This window comes from Erinaceus europaeus, chromosome 1, assembly GCF_950295315.1.
Source record: "Erinaceus europaeus chromosome 1, mEriEur2.1, whole genome shotgun sequence".
Lineage (NCBI taxonomy): Eukaryota > Metazoa > Chordata > Mammalia > Eulipotyphla > Erinaceidae > Erinaceus > Erinaceus europaeus.
In genome coordinates, this window is record NC_080162.1 from 96,374,778 (window position 1) to 96,398,873 (window position 24,096).

General features: G+C 42.5%; 1 protein-coding gene across 1 annotated transcript in view; it reads left to right on the plus strand.

Moving 5' to 3' along the window:
• The window catches only part of WDFY4 (WDFY family member 4), a 358,549-nt gene that overhangs the window by 143,209 nt on the left and 191,244 nt on the right, over positions 1-24,096 (plus strand). Inside the window, exons 28-35 of the mRNA XM_060191396.1 lie at positions 1,336-1,435; positions 4,014-4,219; positions 4,357-4,526; positions 8,221-8,346; positions 10,624-10,788; positions 14,911-15,114; positions 16,921-17,035; positions 18,900-19,057. Of these exons, the coding sequence (XP_060047379.1) occupies positions 1,336-1,435; positions 4,014-4,219; positions 4,357-4,526; positions 8,221-8,346; positions 10,624-10,788; positions 14,911-15,114; positions 16,921-17,035; positions 18,900-19,057 (1,244 nt within the window). The remainder of the gene's footprint in view (positions 1-1,335; positions 1,436-4,013; positions 4,220-4,356; positions 4,527-8,220; positions 8,347-10,623; positions 10,789-14,910; positions 15,115-16,920; positions 17,036-18,899; positions 19,058-24,096) is intronic.

Below are 24,096 nucleotides of genomic sequence, written 5' to 3' on the forward strand. Positions count from 1 at the left end.
AAGGGCTTAAATCTAGGTCCTCAAGCATGGTAATGTGTGAGCTTGAGCTCATAAGGTGTGCCATCCTTCAGCCTCTCCTCTGTATTTTTAAGCCCCTTGGGCTCACTCGAATATTCAGGTTTGTGGCTTGTTTTTGTGAGTAACTTTCCCTGCAGCCAGATGCAGAATAACAGTGATGCCATATTCTAGATTCCTTCTATGAGGGAAAATATGAAGGAAATAGTTGCTGACCATTTTGTCTTTAGTCTTCCAGTTGACCTGCCCAAGATGGGGAATCTCCAGCCACATGGGACTGTTTGAAACTGAATTTTAATTAATTAAATTTAAAATCTTGCCATACTCAAGTGCTCAATGACTACATGAGACCAGTAGTAACTGTATTGCACAGGGCAGATATAAAATGTTACCTATTAGATACTGTCTTGGATATCATTACTTAGGTTCAAGCCTGAAAAGTAGGAATTATAGTTGCCATTTTTCAGATGAACTAAGTGAGGTTTAGGAAGATTAGGATTTTACTTGAAGATAGGGGCAGAATACAAATAGAGGGAAATCTGACTCAAGCTACTTCTTCAAGTTGTTTGGTTAATTCTGGTTTTTTTTGTTTGTTTGTTTTTGTTTTTTGCAATAGTATCTCTGCCCTGAATTGATTTTTAAAATAATCATCATTCATGGGGATGGATGAATGGATGGATGGATGGATGGATGGATGGATGGAAGGAAAATGGGCCAACAGTGAAATTAGCCACCCTTCCTTCTTTATAAACTTCATTCTAAAATGTTTAGCTAATGAAATACATTCTGATAAGAGTATTAACATGTCCTTTAAGACTAAGTAATATTTCAGAAGCAAAGTTTCTTCTAGATTTATATACCCCTTAATATAACTCCCTTGTTAGTACAATATGGGCATGTTAAAGGCCTCACTGGGAGACATATTGAGAGCAAGAACTGAGACTAAAGACCTAAGTTCTCACCACTCTGTTCCCAATGCCTTATACAAAGCATGTAGTAGGTACTTAATAAAATTTTGCTGTCTGTATACTTTTAAAATTCTCCAATTGAAAGACAAATTTGATTTTATCAGTTTCAGGATTTTGGAGGGTAGAGGGTAGAATTAAAATCTGTCTTAGTTCAAAGGAATTTTAGCAACATTTCCTGAAATGCTTTTGAAGCATCATACTGTAGCTTGACACTAAATGTCAAAATTTCAAGTTCCACCCATGTCCCAATTCCTGAGTGAGTGAAGCATTTGGTGACTGTGATTGCTTACTGCAGCAAAGATTATGTCTCTTTTCATCCGTTTTCTCTCAACCTAAATTTCCTTCTTTGTAGCTGGAAGCCAAACATCTGGAAAGACAATCTGGCTCAGAAACCAGTTACTGGAGATGATGCTGAGTATAATATCTTCTTCTCAACTTCATTTGTCCTCTGAGTAAGTAGCTCCAGGAAGAGTAATTTGGCATGAGGTTGCCTAATATAGGGTGAGGTATTAAAACCTTTTCTTATTGAAAAGTTTAGCATTTCTGAGTCAGTATTCTAGAGTGCATTTCCTACAGTAGTCAGAAAGAAAATGGTATTTTCTTCACCCTATAAAGCAGACCTTGCCCTGAGATATTCTGATGCACATGTTAAATGGGCATGATAACTTGAAACAGATTTAGTATAATTGCAATCAATTTCTTTTGTCACCATCACTATAGTGTAATTGCTATTGTTTTGGCAGTTGTGACAACTAGTGGTTTTGATGTCCTGTACTTGGCAGACAAAAAGATGGAGAAATGACTATCCTAAATAATATCTATCAAGGAGAGGGTTTGCCAGTTCTTTCTGCTAGTTACTGTTAGTTATCTCGTTCTTTTTTACAAATTGGAGAAAAGCACTATCTGGCTTCAGTTAACATTTAAAACAATGTATAATTGTAAAATTTCATTAACTCTCTCCCACAGTTTACTTGCTTTACTTCCAACTCTAGAGTCATATACTCAACAACTATTTATATTGATTCCTGTGTGCCAGATCTGTGCACAGATCAATCCAAAGCCTCGCTCTGCTGAGCTGACCTTTTAGTGTGTGTGTGTGTGTGTGTGTGTGTGTGTGTGTGTGTATGTGTGTGTTGGGGAGAGGAAGGAGAGAGACTGGGGAGTTACTCCCTCAGTATAACAAGTTTTGCAAGTAGTACTTAAAAATTTACCAGCCGTTCTCTATTATCTTGTCTTTATGTTCATAAAATTGAAACATGGTAAAACAGGAAAATGCCTTATCTGTGAGCTTATTCCACGCCTCCCTCTATGTTTTTTGAAAGGGAATGAAATATGAAATGTAAGGACCTGGGCTCTGGCATCTAGTTTAAAGCCCAGATTTATACCCAGGGACAACAAGAGACTACTTAAGACTTCTATGCTCCTCATCAACTTATCTGTAGGAGGACAAAAGCAATACCTACCAGAGATGGAAATTAATATGCCATACTATTAGTAAGTTCAGAGATAGCCCTAAGCATCCCCGGGATGCTAGAAATGCTCTCTAAAATAACTGCAGTTATTACCACCACCACCCGGCATGAAGCCCAGCCAGTCTATCTTGGCGTTACTCTCGATCGCACTCTGTCATTTCACGAACATCTCATAAAAACTGCAGCAAAGGTGGGCGCGAGGAATCACATCATTGCAAGACTGGCCAGCTCCTCATGGAGCGCGATCGCTTCCACACTACGATCATCATCTCTGGCATTATGCTATTCCACTGCAGAATACTGTGCCCCGGTATGGTTCCGTAGCCCCCATGTCCACTTGGTCGATTCCAAATTATATTCCTCCATGAGGATAATTTCTGGAACCATCCGTTCCACCCCGGTTCCATGGCTGCCAGTTCTTAGCAACATCGCCCCGCCAGATAGTTGTCGGGATGCGGCATCATCTAAGTTCATTTCCTACGTCTATGCTCGACCGGACCTGCCAATATACACGGATATCTTCGCCCACCCTGTCCAACGCTTGACGTCTCGTCACCCAATCTGGTCCCCTACGCCTACACTGAACTTCTCTGTTCCAGTCTCTTGGAAACAGAGCTGGCAGTCAGCTGAGGTAAAGAACAAACACCTCATCACAGACCCCTGCAAGCGTCAACCCGGCTTTGACCTAGCACGTTATGATTGGGCTCTCCTCAATCGCTATCAAACAGGCCATGGCCGGTGCGCCGCTATGTTCCATCGCTGGGGACCCAAACTGCCCCTGTGGCTACAGACAGACTATGACCCACATAGTCAACGACTGCCACCTCTCCAGATTCAAAGGAGGTCTCGAAACTTTACATCAGGCTCAACCTGATGCTGTTGACTGGCTACGGAAGAAGGGCAAACGCTAGAAGAAGAAGAAGAACCACCACCATTAGCGCTATCACCTCTAACCAGCATCTTCATCATGGAGGGAAATTACCTGAACATGCTAACTAACAGCTGATTAGCTAGTTAATATTGCAAGTAGAACTAGAATAGAGGATAGTCTCTTGACTCCTAGCTCAGTGCCCACACCATCTTTTGATGTACAGAAGTTTTTATAAGCTAGCATAGTCCCAGTTGTTTATCCATGCTCCATTTCACTTATGGTTAGAGTCAAGTCTCCCATGACATCTTTTCACATCTCATTTATGTCAACTCTATGGATTTTAGGGTTTCAGGTCTTGTGTCCAGGTATTTATTCTGTTTTGAATTTAGTTTTGTACATGGAATTGGAGAGCAATCTAATTTTATTGGTTTAATTTTATTGATTTTGCCTAACTGTCCAGTTTCCCCAACACCATTGGTTGAAAAGGTCATATTGCTACACTCTTGCCAGTATTTCATTTAAAAATTTCTTTAAAATGTGGCATGTGTTTCACTTTAGTATTAGGCAAGCGTTAACCTTAACCTGCATTCCCTAGGTGACTAGTGAAGCTGGATATTAATAATCTTTTCTGGATATGTCCTTTGCTGGTGGACTGAGAGATCATTTATTGTATTCATTGTCCCCCAGGTCAAAGGAAGAGATGTTCCTGAGCCTAGGGCCTGACTGGTTCCTGCTACTTGTGCAGGGTCACATGCATCCCAGCACAACTGTGCTAGGACTGAAGCTGCTGCTGTACTTTTTGTCAACCCCCTCCCTCCGTGGGCGATTTAAAGATGGCCTATCTGCAGGATCCTGGGTGGAACACAGCTCTGAGGGTGTGGACATTGTCATGGGTGAGTGAGTTTGCATCCAGTTCTTGGAGGTGGGCTGCTACCTCATCATGCTCACAACTGCACGAGTTCCCAGGCCCCATCTTGACCAGAAGCAGTAGCAGTCATTCTCACTTGTGTCCTCTCCACTTGATTGACAGATAACCTGAAGAGCCAACCTCCCACGCCTGAACAGAGCCCCTTCCTGCTTCCTGGGTTCCGGGTCTTGAATAATTTTCTGGCCCACCATGTTCACATTCCAGAAGTCTACCTCATCGTGTCCACCTTCTTCCTACAGACGCCACTTACAGAACTGACAGATGGGCCTAAAGTAGGTCTCAGCCTGACCCCAGGGTGGAGTGATAATGCTTGCTTTTCAGATTCCACGTGACCAAGGAAGTTCCCTAGCATTCACCTCTTGCCATGTCTTTTAGAGCTTCATGCAGTAGCATTGCCCTTAGCTCTCTGCACTTCTTCCATCTCCTGTTATAAACCACTGCCTTCATTAGCAATACAAGCCCTTGGGTAGCTCTTCACATACCCTTGGATTATTACCCTGGACACCTCTGGTCTTCCAGTAGCACATGAGTGTTTCCTCCATTCTCTCTCTGTCTCTGTCTCTCTCTCTCTCTCTCTCACACACACACACACACACGAAACACACACACACAGTTTATTTATTGACTAAGGAGAAGGAGCGAAAGAGGGAGAGAGGACCATAGCATCACTCTGACTCATAGGATGCCAAGGATCAAACTCAGGACATCTTGCCTGAGAGTATATCCACTGAACCACCTCACAGTCTACAGGTTACTATTCTTCTTCTTCTCTCTCTCCTTTCTTTCTCTCTCTCTTTCTCTCTGTCTCCCTCCCTCTTACCCTCCCTCCCTCCCTCCCTCCCTCCCTCCCTCCCTCCAGGGTTATTGCTGGGGCTCAGTGTTGGCACTACGAAGCCACAGTTTCAGTCAGCAACTTTTTCCTTTTAATTAATTAATTAATTTTCATTTCATTCATTAGGACAGAAAGAAATTGAGATGGGAGGGGAAGTTAGAGAGGGAGAGAGAAAGAAAAGCACCTGTAGACCTGCTTCACCACTCATGAAGTGGACCCTCTGGAGGCAGGTCTCTGTTTTTAACAGTCCCACTTTCAAGATTTTTCTCCTTCTAGAGAAAAACCTTGAAATAGCTGGTCAAAAATTCATGACAGTGGCAGTGCTTTCTTTTTTTTGGGGTGGTGGTGGTGGTGGTGGTGGCAAACTATGGCTGCCACAGATGTGTTGCCTTCAGAAACAGACATGTCCATTTCCTTTGCTACTGCCCTGCTACCCCCCATGCATTCTAGCATGAACCTGACTTGCTATTGAAAATTCTGCTCCAAGGCTGCCCTTTACCCTGTTGACTTACCTCCTAGTGGGGCTGTCCATGAGGGGACAGTTACCATAGTACTGTACCGTCAACATCCTGTTTATGCCACTGTCCTTTTCTTATAACTCTTTTTTTTTTTTAAAAAAAAATACTATCTTTATTGATTGGATAGAAACAGCCAGACATTGAGAGGAGTGGATAAATAGATAGATAGATAAATAGATAGATAGATAGATAGATAGATAGATAGATAGATAGACAGACAAACCTGCAGCACAATTTCAACACTTGCAAAGCTTTTCCCCTGCAGGTGGGGACTGGGGGCTTGAACCCAGGTCCTGGCAGACCATAACATGCACTCAATTAGGTGTACTACCACCCAACCCCATGATTCTTTTCTTCACCTTCTGAACACTGTTGCTGGACAAGGGCAGCCTTCCCGAGCTGACTTGAATCTCTCCACTCATTTCCTAAGTGGCTTCACTCTGCCTTCCTCTTCTTTCTTCTTTATTTTCAGCATCATCCTTCCTACTGCCTCTTCCTTCATAGAGCAAGTGTGCATGCCATAAACTCTCACATCAAGCCTGAAACTGCCTTTTAGACTCACATGCTTGAACACTCCTGGTTACTACTCTGTTACACTTCCTAGGTCGCATTTATGCAAGATGCATCTGTGCTCACTGTATTTACTTTCTCATAAATTTTTCAGTTGCTCACTACCTCACTGGCACCACAGCTCCTTGTTCACAACTCTTACTCCTGTGGTATCCAGTCCGGTCACCTTTGGGTACCTAGCTTATCTTTCCAACTGGCTGCATTGCTTGCCTGCCTTTCAGAGTGAACTTTCTGTGTCACTTCCCCAATAAAACGAGCTGCCTCATGCTCTCCTGCCTGTGTCTTGAATGAGTTTTGTTCCACTGTCACCTATCTGGTGAGAGTTCTCACTCTGTACTCAGCGCAGATGCCATCGCCTACACAGACCTTCTGAAGGTCTCCTGTGTGCTTCATCTTCACCTGACAGGTTCACTCTTCTCCTTAGATACGAGCAACTCAAGTATAGACCCTGCCTTCTTCTTCTAGTGTTTGCCCTTCTTCCGTAGCCAGTCAACAGCGTCAGGTTGAGCCTAATGTAGAGTTTCGAGACCTCCTTTGAATCTGGAGAGGTGGCAGTCGTTGACTATGTGGGTCATAGTCTGTCTGTAGCCGCAGGGGCAGTTTGGGTCATCTCTGGCTCCCCAGCGATGGAACATAGCGGCACACCGGCCATGGCCTGTTCGATAGCGATTGAGGAGGGCCCAGTCATAACGTGCTAGGTCAAAGCCGGGTTGATGCTTGCAGGGGTCTGTGATGAGGTGTTTGTTCTTTACCTCAGCTGACTGCCAACTCTGTTTCCAAGAGTCTGGAACAGAGAAGTTCAGTGTAGGCATAGGAGACCAGATTGGATGACGAGACGTCAAGCGTTGGACAGGGTGGGCGAAGATATCCGCGTATATTGGCAGGTCCGGTCGAGCATAGACGTGGGAAATGAACTTAGATGATGCCGCATCCCAACGAATATCTGGCGGGGCGATGTTGCTAAGAACTGGCAGCCATGGAACCGGGGTGGAACGGATGGTTCCAGAAATTATCCTCATGGAGGAATATAATTTGGAATCGACCAAGTGGACATGGGGGCTACGGAACCATACTGGGGCACTGTATTCTGCAGTGGAATAGCATAATGCCAGAGATGATGATTGTAGTGTGGAAGCGCTTGTGCCCCATGAGGAGCTGGCCAGTCTTGCAATGATGTTATTTCTCGCTCCCACCTTTGCTGCAGTTTTTATGAGATGTTCGTGAAATGACAGGGTGCGATCGAGAGTAACGCCAAGATAGACTGGCTGGGCTTCATGCTGGATTCTTGTATCGTCAAGCTGCACATTAAGCTCACGCGAGGCCGAGGCATGGTGTAGATGGAAAACAGATGATACTGTTTTTGCAGTGCTAGGGATAGACCCCGCCTTTTAGCCACCTTCCCGGGCACTCTGCAAATAGCACATTGAGAATGGACTTCTTGGTCTTAGTTGAGTTGAGCACATGGGGTATGCCTATGCAAATAGAAAGCTAAAAAAAAAAAACTTTCTTGTATTTCCTTGTACTTGACAATCAGAACCAAAATATACTAATAGTGTTGTAGAACTAATTGAAAAATAAACTTCTTGATGGACTCCAATAAGTTTATCAAGTCATGTATTTTTGTCTCTTTGAGAATGAATGGCAGGGATCAAATACTTCCTGAGAGTTAGGGACCTGGGTTATTTCACTTGATATTTGTAACAATCCCACGGGTTGGATAATATAAGTTTCATTTCAGAAAGAAGGAAACTGAACTGCCAAGAGGCTTGTAACTTGCTTAAATGTAGGTTTCAAAAAGGCAAAGCCAGATCACCCTACCTGTCAATCCCAGGCCTGCTCTGATCTGCACTTGCCCAGGAGTCTTTGCATTTGCCACTTATCAGGACTTTGAGAATTCAAATGAACTAGAGAGTTCAATTTGATGCAGTGACTATTGGGTTGGATTCTGCCTTTGGGTTAGCCACAGAAGCTGCTACTGTCTTGTTTTTGCCTTTCCCTTGGACCTATCATTGCAGATTTCTTTACAGCTTCTGATTCGTCTTTCAGGACAGCTTGGATGCCATGTTTCAGTGGCTCCTGCAGAAGCACCACAGGGAGGAGATCCTTCGAGTTGGACTGTGCACTGAAGGTGCCCTGCTACTCTTGGAAATGCTGAAAGCCACCATGATCCAGGTGAGAGCCGTTTTCTAGGAGAAGGTTTGGATTGGAAGATGAGTTTGGATGGTAAATAGCAAGTGTAATTCAGAATGGTGATAGAGGAGGCTAGTAAAGATTTAGGTGCACAGTGGAAAGCCCAGCCCAAATGTGCCCAGTGAAGTAGATGCATTCTTTCCTGAAGACATTTACTTTCTGTTCCTTTAAGCAATGGACTCTTTTCACTAGTTCTAATTTTATAGTCTTGTGAGGTTTTCTGTCTTAGGACAGAAAACTATGTACCAACTAAAGTTGGGGAAGACAACTTGTCTGTCTATCTATCTATCTATCTGTCTATCTAATCAGATAGACAGCACTGTGCAGCTCTGACTGATAGTGGTTCTGGGTATTGTGCCTGGGTGCTGAGGATTGAACTGGTTGTAAGAACCTGGCAGAGAAGTCAGGGTAACATCCAAAGCAGTCTCTGCCTTTGTACTTATCCCATCCCAAATGCTCACCACATCCTATAAATGAGATTTTCATCTCCCCTCCCTAATTTCCACATGCATATTGCCTTTAAGTTTCCATGTAGCTTTGTGTTTCCCATGTGAAACAGGTTCAGGTGCTCTATAGCTACTTGGAAAACAGAATTTTCAAATCCATGTGTATTTGGTCAGGGTTTTAGCAGATTGGGGTGCGGGGGAATGAAGAATTCACAGATAAGAGGAGCTAGGGTTGAATAACTGGGTGAAAAAAAGGGCCAACTCCCATGTTCACCTGCTGATATATTGATGATCAGAGTATGCTGATGGCCGCTCAGTCTTAGTTGTTGGTCTGGATGTGTAGGGAATGAGTCTGAAATTTTAGGTTGGCTGATTTTCAAGTTTCATGCTATTGTGGGAAGAATAGAACCTCTGGAACCTCAGACAGCAGCTGGACACATTGAGGGTTGTGATCAGACTCTGGATAGAGTGGCCATATGTGGTTAGTTAATATAGCTGGGCTCTACCACAGTATTAATATATAGCTAGGATTTGAGGTGGACACTCAGCTGTGTGAGTGAGATTAAGTTATGATGTAGGGGCAGATCTGTACCTAGTGTCCTCAGGGTTTTGAGTGTTAGTTCAGTACAAAATACTTTATTCTAGACTCCTGGCTGGTGGAGAAGGGGCTCCTCAAAGTCCTGCTAACCCCAAACAGTTTTTGTAGGTCTGAGTCAGGGCAGGCTTTAAGCAGAGACTATTAGTACTAGGCTATGGAAAATTGGAGTTGTCTCTGGCTGGCAGTTTCTTGAACACAGAAGCTTTTTCTTTTTTAGTTTTTTAAAAATTATTTATTTATTTATTCCCTTTTGTTGCCCTTGTTGTTTTATTGTTGTGATTATTATTGTTGTTGTTATTGCTGTAATTGTTGTTGAATAGGACAGAGAGAAATGGAGAGAGAAGGGGAAGACAGAGAGGGGGAGAGAAAGATAGACACCTGCAAATCTGCTTCACCGCCTGTGAAGCAACTCCCCTGCAGATGGGGAGCCAGGGTTCAAACCGGGATTCTTACACTGGTCCTTGCGCTTTGCACCATGTGTGCTTAACCCACTGTGCTACCGCCCGACTCCATCAGAAGCCTTTTCTAATTATACAAAGGTGCTATAGTGAAGGTAGATTTTATGGTCATCATGGAGCAAAGTGCAAGGACCAGCGTAAGGATCCCGCTTCAAACCCCTGGGTTCCCACCTTCAGGGGAGTCACTTCACAAGCGATGAAGCAGGTCTGCAAGTGTCTGTCTTTCTCTCCCCCTCTCTGTCTTCCCCTCCTCTCTCCATTTCTCTCTGTCCTATCTAACAATGATGACATCAATAACAACAACAACAATAACTACAACAACAATAAAAAACAAGGACAACAAAAAGGAAAAATAAATAAATATAAAAAATAAAAAAAAGATTTTATAGTCATAATTCCCTACCCTAGTTCAATTTCTGGATACTCCCTTTACCCACTGGATATCTTTTGATAAGCTACTTCATCTTTCTATACTTCTGTTTTCCTAGAAGATAAGACTAAACCTAAAATCTATCTGAGAGGATTGTGAAGTGAGAAAAGAAGGCATGTAACATTTAGGATAATACTTGTACATGTTAAACTCAATTTCCCCAAGAGATGACCAGCATCCCTTGCTAAACCAGAGCTGTAGGTCTTGCAATATGGTGTCTTACTGAGAGTCTTCTAAGGTCTTCTCTCTAGATTTCAGTTCCTCTGGTTCTACTTCCACTCCCAATCATGCTCCTTTGCACTACCTCTTCATCAGTTGTGTTCTCAGCCCTCCACAGGTTCTGAAGATGGTGCCTGGGAACGCACTTTCCCTGCCAGCCTGCTGCAGTTCCTCAGCCTGGTGCACAGCACCTACCCCCAAGATCCAGCCTGGCGGACCCCCGAGTTCCTCCAGACCTTGGCCATAGTCACTTTTCCCATAGAAGCCCACAAGGTAGGACATGCTGCTACCAAGCCTAAGCAAAAGCAGGGGATAAAAGTCATCTTCCAAAGAATAAAAGCAAAACTTCTCTACAAATAAGACAGTATAACAGTATGCCCCAAACATTACGTAAACAACTTTGGTAGTTTTTCTTCTCTTTGCTGAGAGGCAAGTTGAGGCTAGTTTTAGCTCTGAGATGCAATGATTATTTGAGTCCTTAGTAACTTCAGCAATGAGAAATTTGATGTATGTCAAACCCAATTCTATATGGGTTGGGCACACATTATTGCAAAACGACAGACCCCTTCCCTGGAAATCTAGATGGCAGAGGGACAGCACTGCATGAGTATCCTGCTCAGTGCTTTGCTCACAGGACCCTTACATGTTTGTAGGCCTCACTTTGGAGAATTTTCAGAGGGCCAGCTTAGAGCTAGGTAGGCTGAGGCTGAGGCTGAGAGAACAGGCAGAGAGACCACTGTATCTGAAGGACCAGGTATTCATATGAGAGCTGAGAAAGAGTTATAGGTGGGGAGTGTTGTGAGACTGACAGCCTGTTCCAAAAGGCCAAGGGGGAGCCTAGTTAGGGATGTGTGGGAATTTAAGGTGGTGGGGTGGGTGGCAGCATTTCAGAGCTGAAATCAGGTTAAGGAGAAAAGGGCTGATACAGAATGAAGAAGAACAGAAAGCCTTGTCATTCCCACCTTGTAGAGTAGGAAGCTGAGATCCAGACAGGAAGTTTGAGCTGGTAACACCTGTTTACAAATACATTACTGCAGCTAAAGAAACAGGTTAGAAGACAGTGAGAAATAGGTTTTAGATAGTACATGCCATTGCTCCATCATTATTTGCTAAACACCAGAGTGAATGAACTTACTTTTAGCTAATCTGTTTAAAATTTTTTTATTATCTTTATTTACTGGATAGAGACAGCCAGAAATCAAGAGGGAAAGGGGTGATAGAGAGAGAGAAAGACAGAGAGAAACCTGCAATACTACTTCACCACTCACTCGTAAAGCTCTTCCCCTACAGGTGGGGACTGGAAGCTTGAACTTGTCTCCTTGTACAGTGTAATGTGTGCACTCAGCCAGGCACATCATCACCCAACCCCTAGCTAATCTTTTCTAGAAGTATAGCCTCTATCTACTTAACACCTACGCCAGTTTTAAGCCTGGTGATTTTCATACCATTCAGAAACACCTATGCAGCCAGTGTTAACAAGGGTTAAGCCAGAGTCAGAGAGGTGAAGTGTACTGTTCCTTCCCTGGGCTTAATATGGTGTTAAGATCTAGCTCACAAAAACATTGGGAGAATGAAATACGCTGTGATTCATAGGCAGCAGAACCAAGATTTGAATCTCATCTTCTCACCTAAAACTCACTGTGTCTTTTTCATTACCATTCATTTGAAATACAAGTCAATGATCAAATGAAATATGAGAACAACTGGTTGGGATTAAAGAACTAAATATAAAGAATTGCAAAAAGGATGACATGGTTTCATGAGTTCAAGTAAGGTAACATTAGAAAAGTATGAGTAGGGAGTTGGGCGGTAGCGCAGCGGGTTAAGCACACATGGCATGAAGCTCAAGGAGCAGCGTAAGGATCCCGGTTCAAGCCCCCAGCTCCCCATCTGCAGGGGAGTGGTTTCACAGGTGGTGAAGCAGGTCTGCAGGTGTCTATCTTTCTCTTCCACATTCTGTCATCCCTTCGTTTCTCCATTTCTCTCTGTCCTATCCAACAATGATGGCATCAATAACAACAATAAAAAACAACAAGGGCAACAAAAAGGGAAAATAAATAAATAAATATTAAAAAAATAAAATAAAAAAAAGAAAAGTATGAATAAAAAAATCAAATGCAAGGGGGCTGTGTGGGGCTTAACCCAGTTAAGCTCACATAGTACTATACACAAGGACCTGGATTCAAGTCCCCCATTCCCCTTCTGCAGCAGGGATGCTTCACAAGTGGCTTGAAGCAGGTCTGTAGGTGTCTGTCTGTCTGTCTCTCGATCTCTTCCTGCCCTCTCAGTTTCTCTCTTTCCAGTCAAAATGGAAAAAATAAGCATCATAAAATAAGATGGAAAATTGTATCACCGCGTTTATGAGTAAATGTCTAAAAAAAATTTAAATATCAGATGAAATAAGGAACAAAGGAAGACAGCACTGAGGGATGAGGACTGGGTCCTGATGTCTGAGGCCTGAGTCTTTGCGCACCCCCAGCTCAGTCCCCATATCAGCAGGCCAGCAGGCTTGCCTTCTCTCCAGTCAGGGTTCCAGCTCACTGCCAGTCACAGCCCAGAGCACACTCTGACCCAAGCCTCTTCCTCCTCAATTGCTCAACACTTCCTGCCTGGGGGAGTGCCTGGCCCAAAAGTACCTCCCCAGACCACTGAGAAAGAGCCAAATCTGTGCTGGGCTCCAGACTCTAAATCTGAGGCTCCTAGCTCCATGCATGTTTTTCTTCTTCCAGCTCTAAGTCTTCTCCAAAAAGCCTTTGTTATACAACACACACAACAGACCCTCTTCATGCAGATGACTGGTGGCCAAAAGGTTTCTCTTTGCTATGAATTTGATGGCATCTTCCCAGTCAAGGCTGCCTGGAGCTAATTAGTGCAGTCACCATCTCCCTCGGTGCCATTAAATTCATTTTATGGCTTAATTAAGGATGGCTGCATTAATTTTATGAATGAGCAAAGGGAGGTTGCCAACAGATGAGCAGGCAGGAAAGGTTCAGGGATCTGGAGTCAGGAGTCCCTGTTGAATGTCCTTGGGTATATCATTTGGCCTCTCTCTCTATCCTCTTCATGTAAATGAGCCAGTGACCCTCCTGTTTTAACTCTTGATGTTTTTATATGTACGAAAGTAGTGTCTAGCAGTGCCACACCAGGTAGAACTCACACATTACCATGCGCCAAGACTTGGGTTCAAGCCTCCAGTGGGGGGAAGCTTCCTAAGTGGTAGAGCAGTGGCGCAGATATCTCTCTTTCCCACTCTATCTTCCTGTTCCCTCTCAATTTCTCTTTGCCTCTCTCACAAGGAAAAAGAAAGAAAGAGGGAGGGAAAAGGCAGTGTGATGGGAACAGTGGATTCACTGATAAGGCACTAAGCCCCAGAGATAATCCTGGTGGCAAAAAAAAAAAAAAGTAAGAATGTGAAGGCTAAGACACTTTGGGGATACCAGGACTGGATAAAATGCAACTTCTTCCTCTTTTTACCTGTCTGGTTACAGAATGTTGCAGGAAGTAAATGTGGGAACCCCCCACAGAGTGTAGGAACCCCTTGATCACATGTCAGAGACTGTGACTTTATTTATTGCCTCCAGTGTTATTGCTGGGGCTTAGTGCCAGCACTATGAATTCACTGCTCCCGGAGGCCATTAAAAAAAATTTTTTTTGTGTGTTACAGGACAGAAAGAAATTGAGTGGGAGGGGGATAGGCAGAAGGAGAGAGAAAGATAGACACCTACAGACCTGCTTCACCATGTCTACCCTTTACTTGGGGACCTGGGGTTTAGAACCCAGATCCTTGTGTGAGTCTTTGTGTTTAGTACTTAACCACGTGTGCCACCACCCTCCCACCTGGGATTGTGTCTTGTCATGACCACTATTCTTACATTGTGTTCTCATATACTGTTGTGAGCTCCATTTGAATGGTGGGGCACTCTGGCTCTAAGAACAGAAGTAACTTGTGCAGGATATATCCTAGATTTATAACTAAGCTCTGCAAAATCTCTTTTGCTCTGAGCTTAGCTTCTTTCCATAAGACCTACCCATCTCAGGCTTAAAATTACCTTTGTGTGGTGAGAGCATGGAAAGTTTTCTATATTCTCAGACCCTCAGTTTCCTTATGAGGTGTTATTGGTTTGATGGGAATCTCATGCTGCCTAAGAGGTGGATGTGGTCTGGAACATGGTGCAATACATAAAGCATTGGACTCTCAAGCATGAGTTTCCGAGTTCAGTTCCCAGCAGCATATGTACCAGAGTGATGTCTGGTTCTTTCTCTCCTCCTGTCTTTCTCATAAATAAATAAATAAATAAATAAATAAATAAATAAAATATTTTAACAAAAGATGTGAATGTGGAAGCCCACTGAGGAAGAGTAGACCTTTCACATTGGGGCTCTCTTGTCTTTGAGGGAATCCTGGCCGAATCCACCCTGAATATCAGCAACGCTGAAGCTGAGGCTGAAGAGGACAGTACCACAGAGGCTCTCCAGTCTCCGCTCAAGTTGCATCCAACCCGGAAGCAGCTGAGGGAGTTTATGCAGCAACTCTTGAAGGAGCTCTTGTTCTCAGCCTCCAGCCCCAAGCAGTGGCTGCCCCTGGAGGTGCTCCTAGAGGTGGGTTGGAAAGAATGGAACGTGTCTTAGAAACAAATCTGGAGAGGCCAGGTGGTGGCACACCTGGTTAAGCATACGCATCACAGTGTGCAAGGACCCAAGTTCAAGCCTCTCATCTCCACCTGCAGGGGGAAAGCTTCACAAGTGGTGAAGCAGGGCTGTGGATGTTTGTCTCTTTCCCTCTCTGTCTCCCCCTTCCTCTCAGTTTCTCTCTGTCTCTTTATAATAAATAAATAATTAAATAAATGTGAAAAAACATTTTATAAAATGAAACGAATCTGGAGGGCTGGGCAGTGGTTCACCTGGCAGAGTGCACATATATCCATGCCTAAGGACCTGGGCTTAAGCTCCTACAAGGTGAAAGCTTCATGAATGGTAGGGGAACTATGCTGCAAATGCTTCTCCTCTCTGCTTCTTTCTTCTTCTCTGTCTCTCACTGTTTCTCACCCTCTATTAAAAATAAATAGGGCTAGTGAAATAGTTTATTTGGATAGTGCACTGTTTTGCCATATGTATAGCCAAGGTTTGATCCTGTTCCCACCACAGTGAAGGAAACTTTTGTCCTGAGGTCTTTTTCACTTTCTCTCTCTACCTCTTTCTCTATCTAAACATAAGTAAGTAAGTAAATAAATAAATAAATAAGTAAATATCCTCCAGGAACCCTGAAGTCATGCAGACACTGAACCCAGTGATAACTCTGCTAGCAAAAAAGAAAAGAAAGAAGAAAAAAGGAAAAGAAAAAAAAAGGAAAAGAAAGGGTAGGGGAAAGAATCTGGGGCCAGGCAGTGGTGCACCTAATTAAGTGCCCACATAACAGTGATCAAGGACCTGGTCCCCACCTGTAGAGGGGAAGCTTCACAAGTGGTGAAGTAGGGCTACAGGTATCTCTTGTCTTTTCCCCTCCCTATCTCCCACTTCCTTCTCAATTTCTGTCTCTGTCCAATAATTAGTAGTGTATAGGGGGCACTGGAAGGACATAGGCATATTAAAGTTGAGGTGTCCACAGGGAGACCTAAGTGGGTGATCCTTCACAAGAGCTTCCCTTGGCCTGTCAGTGCCCGCTGACTTTGGATCAGAAACATCTTCAAGGTCTGCAGTGATGTGATGGTAGTTAATCCCCCCCTGGAAGTGCAGGCCTAGACAGAGCCAGCAGTCCATCTCTTTGGTTCATACTCCCATAGGGATAAAGACTAGGGACCTTTCTAGTGGAGGGAAGGGCATATGGAATTCTGGTGGTGGGAATTGTATGGAATTGTACTCCTCTCACCCCACAATCTTATTGATCATTATTAAATTACTAATTAAAAATGCATTATTCTATAACAAAGCATATCAAATTAAAAAATTTTAAAAGGTGTGGATTGGTTTTTAAAAAAATGAGAAGTGTTCTACTGGGTTACTGGAAGTAGAACCAGAATCAGAGGTTTTGTACAGTTGATTGGGGGTCCATTCAGGGGAAGCAGAGAATGAATGTGAAGGAAGATGGGGAAAAGCTAGCCAGGAGATGATCTCAGTCGTAGCACTGATAGTTGCAACTCAGAATTGACCCCCATCATGAGACGCTTTCTAGAAGGTCATTGGTGATGGGTTTTCCCCATTTGTTTCTTCATCTTGAGAATGGGTGTAGCCTCCTATATGCCTTGGTCAGCAGAGGTAAAATCCAGGAAAAAGAGGCAGTTGTGAGCTGTTGGCTTCCCACACTCCCAGCAGCAGTGATATCAGCATACTGGCCAGGTAGGGGGGATCAGGTACAGCCTGAGTGGACATGATGGTGTGGCTGCAGGCTCAATCTCAGTGTGCTCCTAGGCTGCTCCAGACAACGTCACCTGTCAGCAGAAGCGAGACTTTCAGTCTGAGGTTTTGCTTTCCACTATGGAGATATTTCACGTGAAGAATGGAGGAGACACGCTGATGCTTAGAGGTGAGTGGGAGTGACTTGCTCTCCACCGTTTACGACACAAAATTGTTGCCTGTTGAGTAGGAAAACCAGAACAATGCTGCTTACCAATCCCAACTCCTAGAGGAGGACTGGGCCGTGGAACTGTAGGGTGCTTTAGCAGTCGTGAAGCTGTTCCCTGGCTGAGCATAAATAACTCACACAGCCATAGTAGTTGCTCACTGACCCTGTCTGCAGGCCCCAGAGTAGGCATGCTTACTGATTTCCCAAGACTCAACTTCCACTGTTGGGACACACAGAAAAATGTCTCCTGTCCTCTGAGCTGAAATTGCTTTTCCTTTATTTCCCTTAGAATGGTGCCCTCCTTGCACGAAGGGAGTCAGTTTCTTAACTGGAATTTAATATTCTTTTGCTCAATATCTTAATCACCTGTGCTTGAGCACACCAGGTGGTGCTTAAAGGAATGAACCTGGATGAAGATACTGCCATTGCCCCTAAGAAATTCGGGTTGTAGCTGTGTTCAATGTTAGTTCCAAGTCAGTGGAACAGTTTCTTTCCGTGGTTCCTGAGCTGAGCCATGGAATCCTTAATGACTCATCTCTGAACTACCCTTGCCCCACCTTACAAAGGATCTTGACTTTTTTTTGCCCCCAGTCTTATTGCTGGGGATTGGTGCCTGTACTACACATCTACTGCTCCTGCAGGCCATTATCCACATCTTTATTGCCCTTGTTGCCCTTGCTATTGTTGGATAGGACAGAGAGAAATGGAGAGAGGAGGGGAACTCAGAGGCAGGAAGAGAAAGATAGACACCTGCAGACTGGCTTCACTTATTGTGAAGCGACCCCCCCTTCAGGTGGGGAGCTAGGGACTTGAACCGGGATCCTTTTGCCTGCCCTTGTGCTATCATGCCATGTGAGCTTAACCCATTGTGCCCGCCCCCAGTCCTTAACTTTGGTGGCATGTCTGCTGTGTGGTAGACTGGAATAGAGTGAAGGTTAACATGAGCTTGATAGTCCCAGTTCTGGTGTTGGCTCTATCACTGAATGTTATGTGACTGCTGGTGGGTGCCAGGGGCACGTGAGTGAGGACTACCAGAGATTACTCAGAGTCATCAGATGAATTAGCTCATGGCATCACATCTGTGTATGAGTACAGTGGGTGCTGTGTTGGTGAGCATGGACTGACCATTGACATTATAGCTTTATCTCATATAGCATATGAGATAAACATATAGCAGGGAGGCCTTGGACCACCACGACAGTCTTCTCATTTGCCTTATACCTTCAGTTCTCCTCCATTTATTTTAATGATCACTGGAAGAAATGCTTTCCCTCCCTTGTCATCTTCTTATTTGGTTTATAACACCAACTAGATTATATAAGATCATTTTATTGTGAATTAATAATATGTTCATTAGGAACCTCTTGTGTGTAAGAGACCATAGTCAGAGCCATAGTCTTTTTTTTTGTCACCAGAGTTATTACTGGGGCTTGATGCCTGCACAATGAATCCATCACTTCTGGCTGTCCTTTTTTTCCTTCTTCCTTTTTATTTGATAGGACAGAAGGGAATTGAGAGGAGCAGTGGGTAAGAGAAAGAAAGAGACAAAGAGACATCTGCAGTACTTGCTTCACCACTTGTGAAGCTTCCCCCCCACCCTTGCAAGGTAGGGAACTCAGGTCCTTGTGCATAACCAGATGTGCTACCACCCAGCCCTGGAACCATAGACTTTTGTGTGTGAGTAGAGACTTCACCGTGAGTTACCATGCCTGGTTACCTAGACGACCTTGGGTTCTGTTGTGGAGAAGATGGCCATTCAGACTTTGTTGACTTCTCCAACTTAGTTGCTCTAGTTCCTCACTGTGTTCTTCTCTCAACCCTTCAGGTAGCAAAGAGCCTCAGTCAAATGCAGATGCTGCTACTGCTCCTTCACTTGCAAATATCTCTCACTTCACCCAGAAGCTGGTGGAAAAGTTGCACAATGGCATGTTCTCAGCAGACCCCAAGCACATCCTCCTCTTCATCACAGAGCATGTCATGGTGGTAAGAATCTTGGGTTGACCATCGGGGTAAGAAAATTCTTGCTGACCCATCGAACCTCTGTATGGCACATTGCTGATGGCTATCCCTTTGGTTCAGTTGGAGTTGCCATTCTTCCTGGAAATCAAAGCTGAGAGATATAGGAGAGGAAGGAGGAGGGACCTAAAGCCCAGGGCTTTATTACTTTGTAAGGTTGTTGGTAGAGGCCATTGAGATCTGCCTCATCGTTGTCGAATAGGACAGGGAGAACTCCCAAGTATTTAATTATAAAACCAGTTCCTTCAGGGAATCTAGCATACATTTATATGTAAAATGATTTTAAATGTCTATCCCTTACTGCATTAGATGAATATAGTACCACTTAATAAACTATTTCCAAATGGATAATTTGTATTTATTAAGAGAGTAAAATAAAATTTGTTCTCTATATAAAAAATGGTTAATAAACAGGAACCAAAAAGTAGGAACAGAGCAGATGAGATTAGGGACCTTAGGGCGGAAGAAAGCCAGGAAGTCCATTTTACGTATATTTCTAGGGGGCTATAACTATGGTAGTTTTTGCTTGAGTTTGATAGCTAGCATGAAGTTGGATAAAAACATTGAGAAAATGGTGTCAGAGTAGTGAAAAGGGTTAGATAGAATGGGAGAAAGTAGCTCCCATTCTTGAAAATACTCTGTAGATAGAATTGACGATTTCCCTTCATCCACCGGATCCAGGGTATATAATAAAATAATAATACTTCTACTATATATATATATTTATTTATATTTAACACCAGAACCTGTGTAGCCCCTAGTTCCCTAGTGGTCTAAGCTCGAAGCTCATGGTCATAGGTGGGAACAGTGAAGGCTGCACTTATTTCAGTACCAGTCTTCCTCAAGTGGCAGGGCAGGATACCTCAGCCTCCCTTTGGAGATTGGGATGGTTCCTCTGGTCTTCTTCCCTTAAAATTTCTCCTCCTCTGGGAGTATGGGCCAAAATTCTTTTTTTTTTTTTATTGAGGAATTAATAGTTTACTTTTATTCCTCACCACTCCTGTAACCAAAGGTCTGTGTCTTCATCCCCACCACTACTCCCATAGATTACCATTATAAACGTTCTCCTAAAATTTTAGATATAGGTTTTTTTTTCACATTCCTATGATCGCTTCTCTATACTCCACATGTGAGTGAAACCATTCTATAGTTGTCCTTTATCTCCTTACTTTCTTCATTAAGCATAATCTTCTCCAATTCCATCCACTTTATCCCAAAGAACACAGTATCATCTTTTTTACTGTTGAATAATACTCAGTTGAGTATATGTCCCATAACATTTTATTTTATTTTATTTATTTATTTTTACCAGAGCACTGCTGGAGTTTGAACTTGGGACTTCGGAGTAGCCTCAGGCCTGAGAGTTTCTTTGCATAACCATTATGCTATCTATCCCCACCCTCCCATAACCTTTTTATCCAGTCATCTTGTTGAAGGGCATTTTGGTTGTTACCAAGTTTTGTATTGTAAATAAAGCTACTATGAACATGGGGGTGCATTTATCCCTTCAAATTAGTGTTATTATATAGCCAGCAGTGGTATATACCTAGTAGTGTGGTATATACCTAGTAGTGGAATTGCTGGATCTATAGGTGGATGATAATTGCTGGATCATAAATCCATTTATATTTGTTTAAGGATTCTCCATACTATTCTCCATAATGGCTGCACCAATTTGCACTGCCACCAGTAGTGTAGTAGAGTTCCTCTCTCTCCACATCCTCTCCAACACTTATCTTCTCTTGTTTTACTGATGGAACATTTCTCTGATGATGAGTGAGTGAATTGGAGTATCTCAACATTTGTCTGTGGGCCATGTGTATCTCTTTTTAAAAGAACCATCTATTCATATTAATCTATTCTTCTGCCCACTTTTTTATTGGGCTGTTTCTTTTCTTTTTGTTGAGATTTTTGAGTTCTTTATAGATGTTTGATATTAACTATTTGTCTGAAGTATAGTATGCATTCTCATTTGCTGGGTTTTCTGTTTATCCTTATGGAATTTTCTTTTTATGTGTAGAAGCTTTTTAATTTGATATAGTTTCATTGGTTCAATCTTGTTTTTGTTTCCTTTGCCCATGGAGTGGAGTCTCCAAATATGTCTTTAATGTTAAGGTCCTGAACTGTTTCACCAATGTGTTCTTCCATGTATTTTATAGTTTCAGGCCTAATATCCAGATATTTAATCCATTTTGAGTTAATTTTGGTTAATGGTGTTAGGTGGTGATGTAGTTTCATTTTTCTACATGTAGTTGTCCAGTTCACCCAACATCATTTATTAAAAAAAACTTTAATATATGAGGGTGGTTTGGGCCTCCTTTATTGTATATAGTATGCCTGTACATGTGTGGGTTTACTTCTGGACTCTCTACCCTGTTCCATTGGCCCATATGTTCATTTTTGTTCCAGTATCACACTGTTTTTAACTGCTGTTGCTTTGTTATATAAACTGAAGTCAGGAATTGCGAATCCTCCATTTTTTTTTTTCTCAGGAGAGCTCCTGCTATTTATGTTTCTTCTAATCCATGAACAGGGGATGGTCTTCCATTTCTTTGTGTTATTGTCTATTTCTTTTAACAGTGTTTTATAGTTTCCTTGAAAAGGGCCTTCACATCCTTTATTAGACTTATGCCTAGGTATTTTATCTTTTTGGATTCAAGAGTAAATGGATTGCTTCCTTGAGTTTCCTTTCCTCTGGCCCATCTTTTGTATAAAGAAATGTCACAGATTTTTGAGTATTGATATTTTAACCTGCTACTTTATTGACTTTATTGATGATTTCCCACAGTTATTTGGCAGAGTTTTGGGGGTTCTCTAAGTATAACAGCATATCATCTACAAATAATGGTAATTTAACTTCATCCTTTCCAATCTGAATTCCTTTGATATCTCTTTCTTGCTTGATTGTGACAGTGAGGACTTCTAGGATTATGTTGAATTGAAGTGGCAGGGGGGCTGGGCGGTAGCACAGCAGGCTAAGCGCACATGATACAATGCACAAGGACTGGTGTAAGGATACTGGTTCCAGCCTCCAGCTCCCCACCTGCAGGGGGGTCGCTTTGCAAGCAGTGAGGCAGGTCTACAGGAGTCTATCTTTCCCTCCTCTCTTGATTTCTCTCTGGCCTATCCAACAACAACAATAGCTATAACAACAATAACAACCACAACAAGGGCAGCAATAAGGGGAATAAAATGGGAAAAATAGCCTCTAGGAGCAGTGGATTCATAGTGCTGGCACTGAGCCCCAGTGATAACCCTGGAGGCAAAAAAAAAAAAAGTGGGGAGAGTGGGCATCCTTGTCTAGTTCCTGATTTTAAGGGAAAAGCTTTCAATTTTTCCCCATTGAGTATGATGTTTGTCATGGGTTTGTCATATAGAGCCTTTATTATGTTGAGGAATTTTCCTTCCATTCCCTATTTCTTTTTTTTTTTGAAAAAATTATTAATTTTTGTTGCTCTTGTTGTTTTATTGTAGTTATTCTTGTTGTCATCATTGTTTAATAAGACAGAAAGAAAGGGAGAGAGGAGGGGAAGACAGAGAGGGGGAGAAAAAGATAGACACCTGCAGATCTGCTTCATCGCTTGTGAAGTGACTTCCCTGCAGGTGGGGAGCCAGGGACTTGAACCAGGATTCTTACAACAGTCCTTGTGCTTTGCGCCCGCCACCTGTGCTTAACCCTCTGTGCTACTGCCTGATTCCCCCACTCCCTATTTCTAAAGGGCCTTTATCATAAATGGGTGTTGGACCTTATCAAATCTTTTTTCTGCATTAGTTGATAGGATCACACAATTTTTATCTTTATTTTTGTTGATATGGTGGATTATACTGATTGACTTGTGGATGTTGAAACAACCCTTCTTCCCAGGGATGATCTCACTTTTTTGATAGATTATTCTCTTAACCTATTGATGGATTCAATTAGCCAAGATTTTGTTGAGTATCTTTTCATCAATGTTTATCAGGAATATAGATCTATAGTTTTCTTTTTTGATGGACTCCTTTCCTTCTTTCAGGATCAGAGTGATATTAGCCTTATAAAATGTGTTTGGGAGTGTTCCCTCTTCTATTTTCTGGAAGAGTTTAAGGAGAATGAGTGTTAGTTCTTCTTTGAATGTTTTATAAAATTTATTAGTATAGCCATCTAGACCTGGGGTTTTGTTCCTTGGGGAGGCTTTTGATTACTGATTCAGTTCCGCACTAGTGATTAGCCTGTTTAGTTTATTTACTTCCTCTTGTGTCAAGGTTTCGAGTTGGTATGACTCTAAGAAAATGACCATTTCTTCTAAGTTGTTGAGTTTATTTTCATATAGATGTTGATAATAGTTTTGAGTGATCTTTGGTATTTCTGCCTCATCTGTTGTAATACCTTCTCTGTTGTTTCTAAGTGATTTTACCGTATCTTTATTTCATTTTCTCTTAGAGTGTACCTAGTGGTTTATCTATTTTACTTATCCTTTCCAAGAACCAGATCTTGGTTTCATTAATCTTCCTGATGGTTGTCTTGTTTTCTATTTCATTGATTTATGCTTTGATTTTAACTACTATGTGTCTCCTCCTGACCTTTGAATCTCTCTGTTGCTTTGACTGTAGTTGGTTCAGTTGGTTTGTTAGATAGTTTATTAGTGATTTCCTCTCTTAAAAATGTGAGCCTGTATTACTGTCAATTTCTTCTCAGAGCTGCTTTTGCTCTATCCCATATGGTCTGATAACTTGTTTCTCCATTTTCACTGATGTTGAGGACATTCTTAATGTCTTTTTTCATTTTTTTTCAATGATCTAAGTGTTATTCAGAAGCATGCTGTTTAGTTTCCAGACCATGGGGGAATTTATTTTCTTTCTGGGGTTGACTTTTAGTGTCATAGCATCATGGTCTGAGAAGATGCATTTTATGATCTAAATATTCACACATTTGTTCATGCTGTCTTTGTGACCCAGCATATGATCAATCCTTGTGGATGATCCTTATGTACTTGAGAAGACTGTGTATTCATTTCTTTTGGGATAGA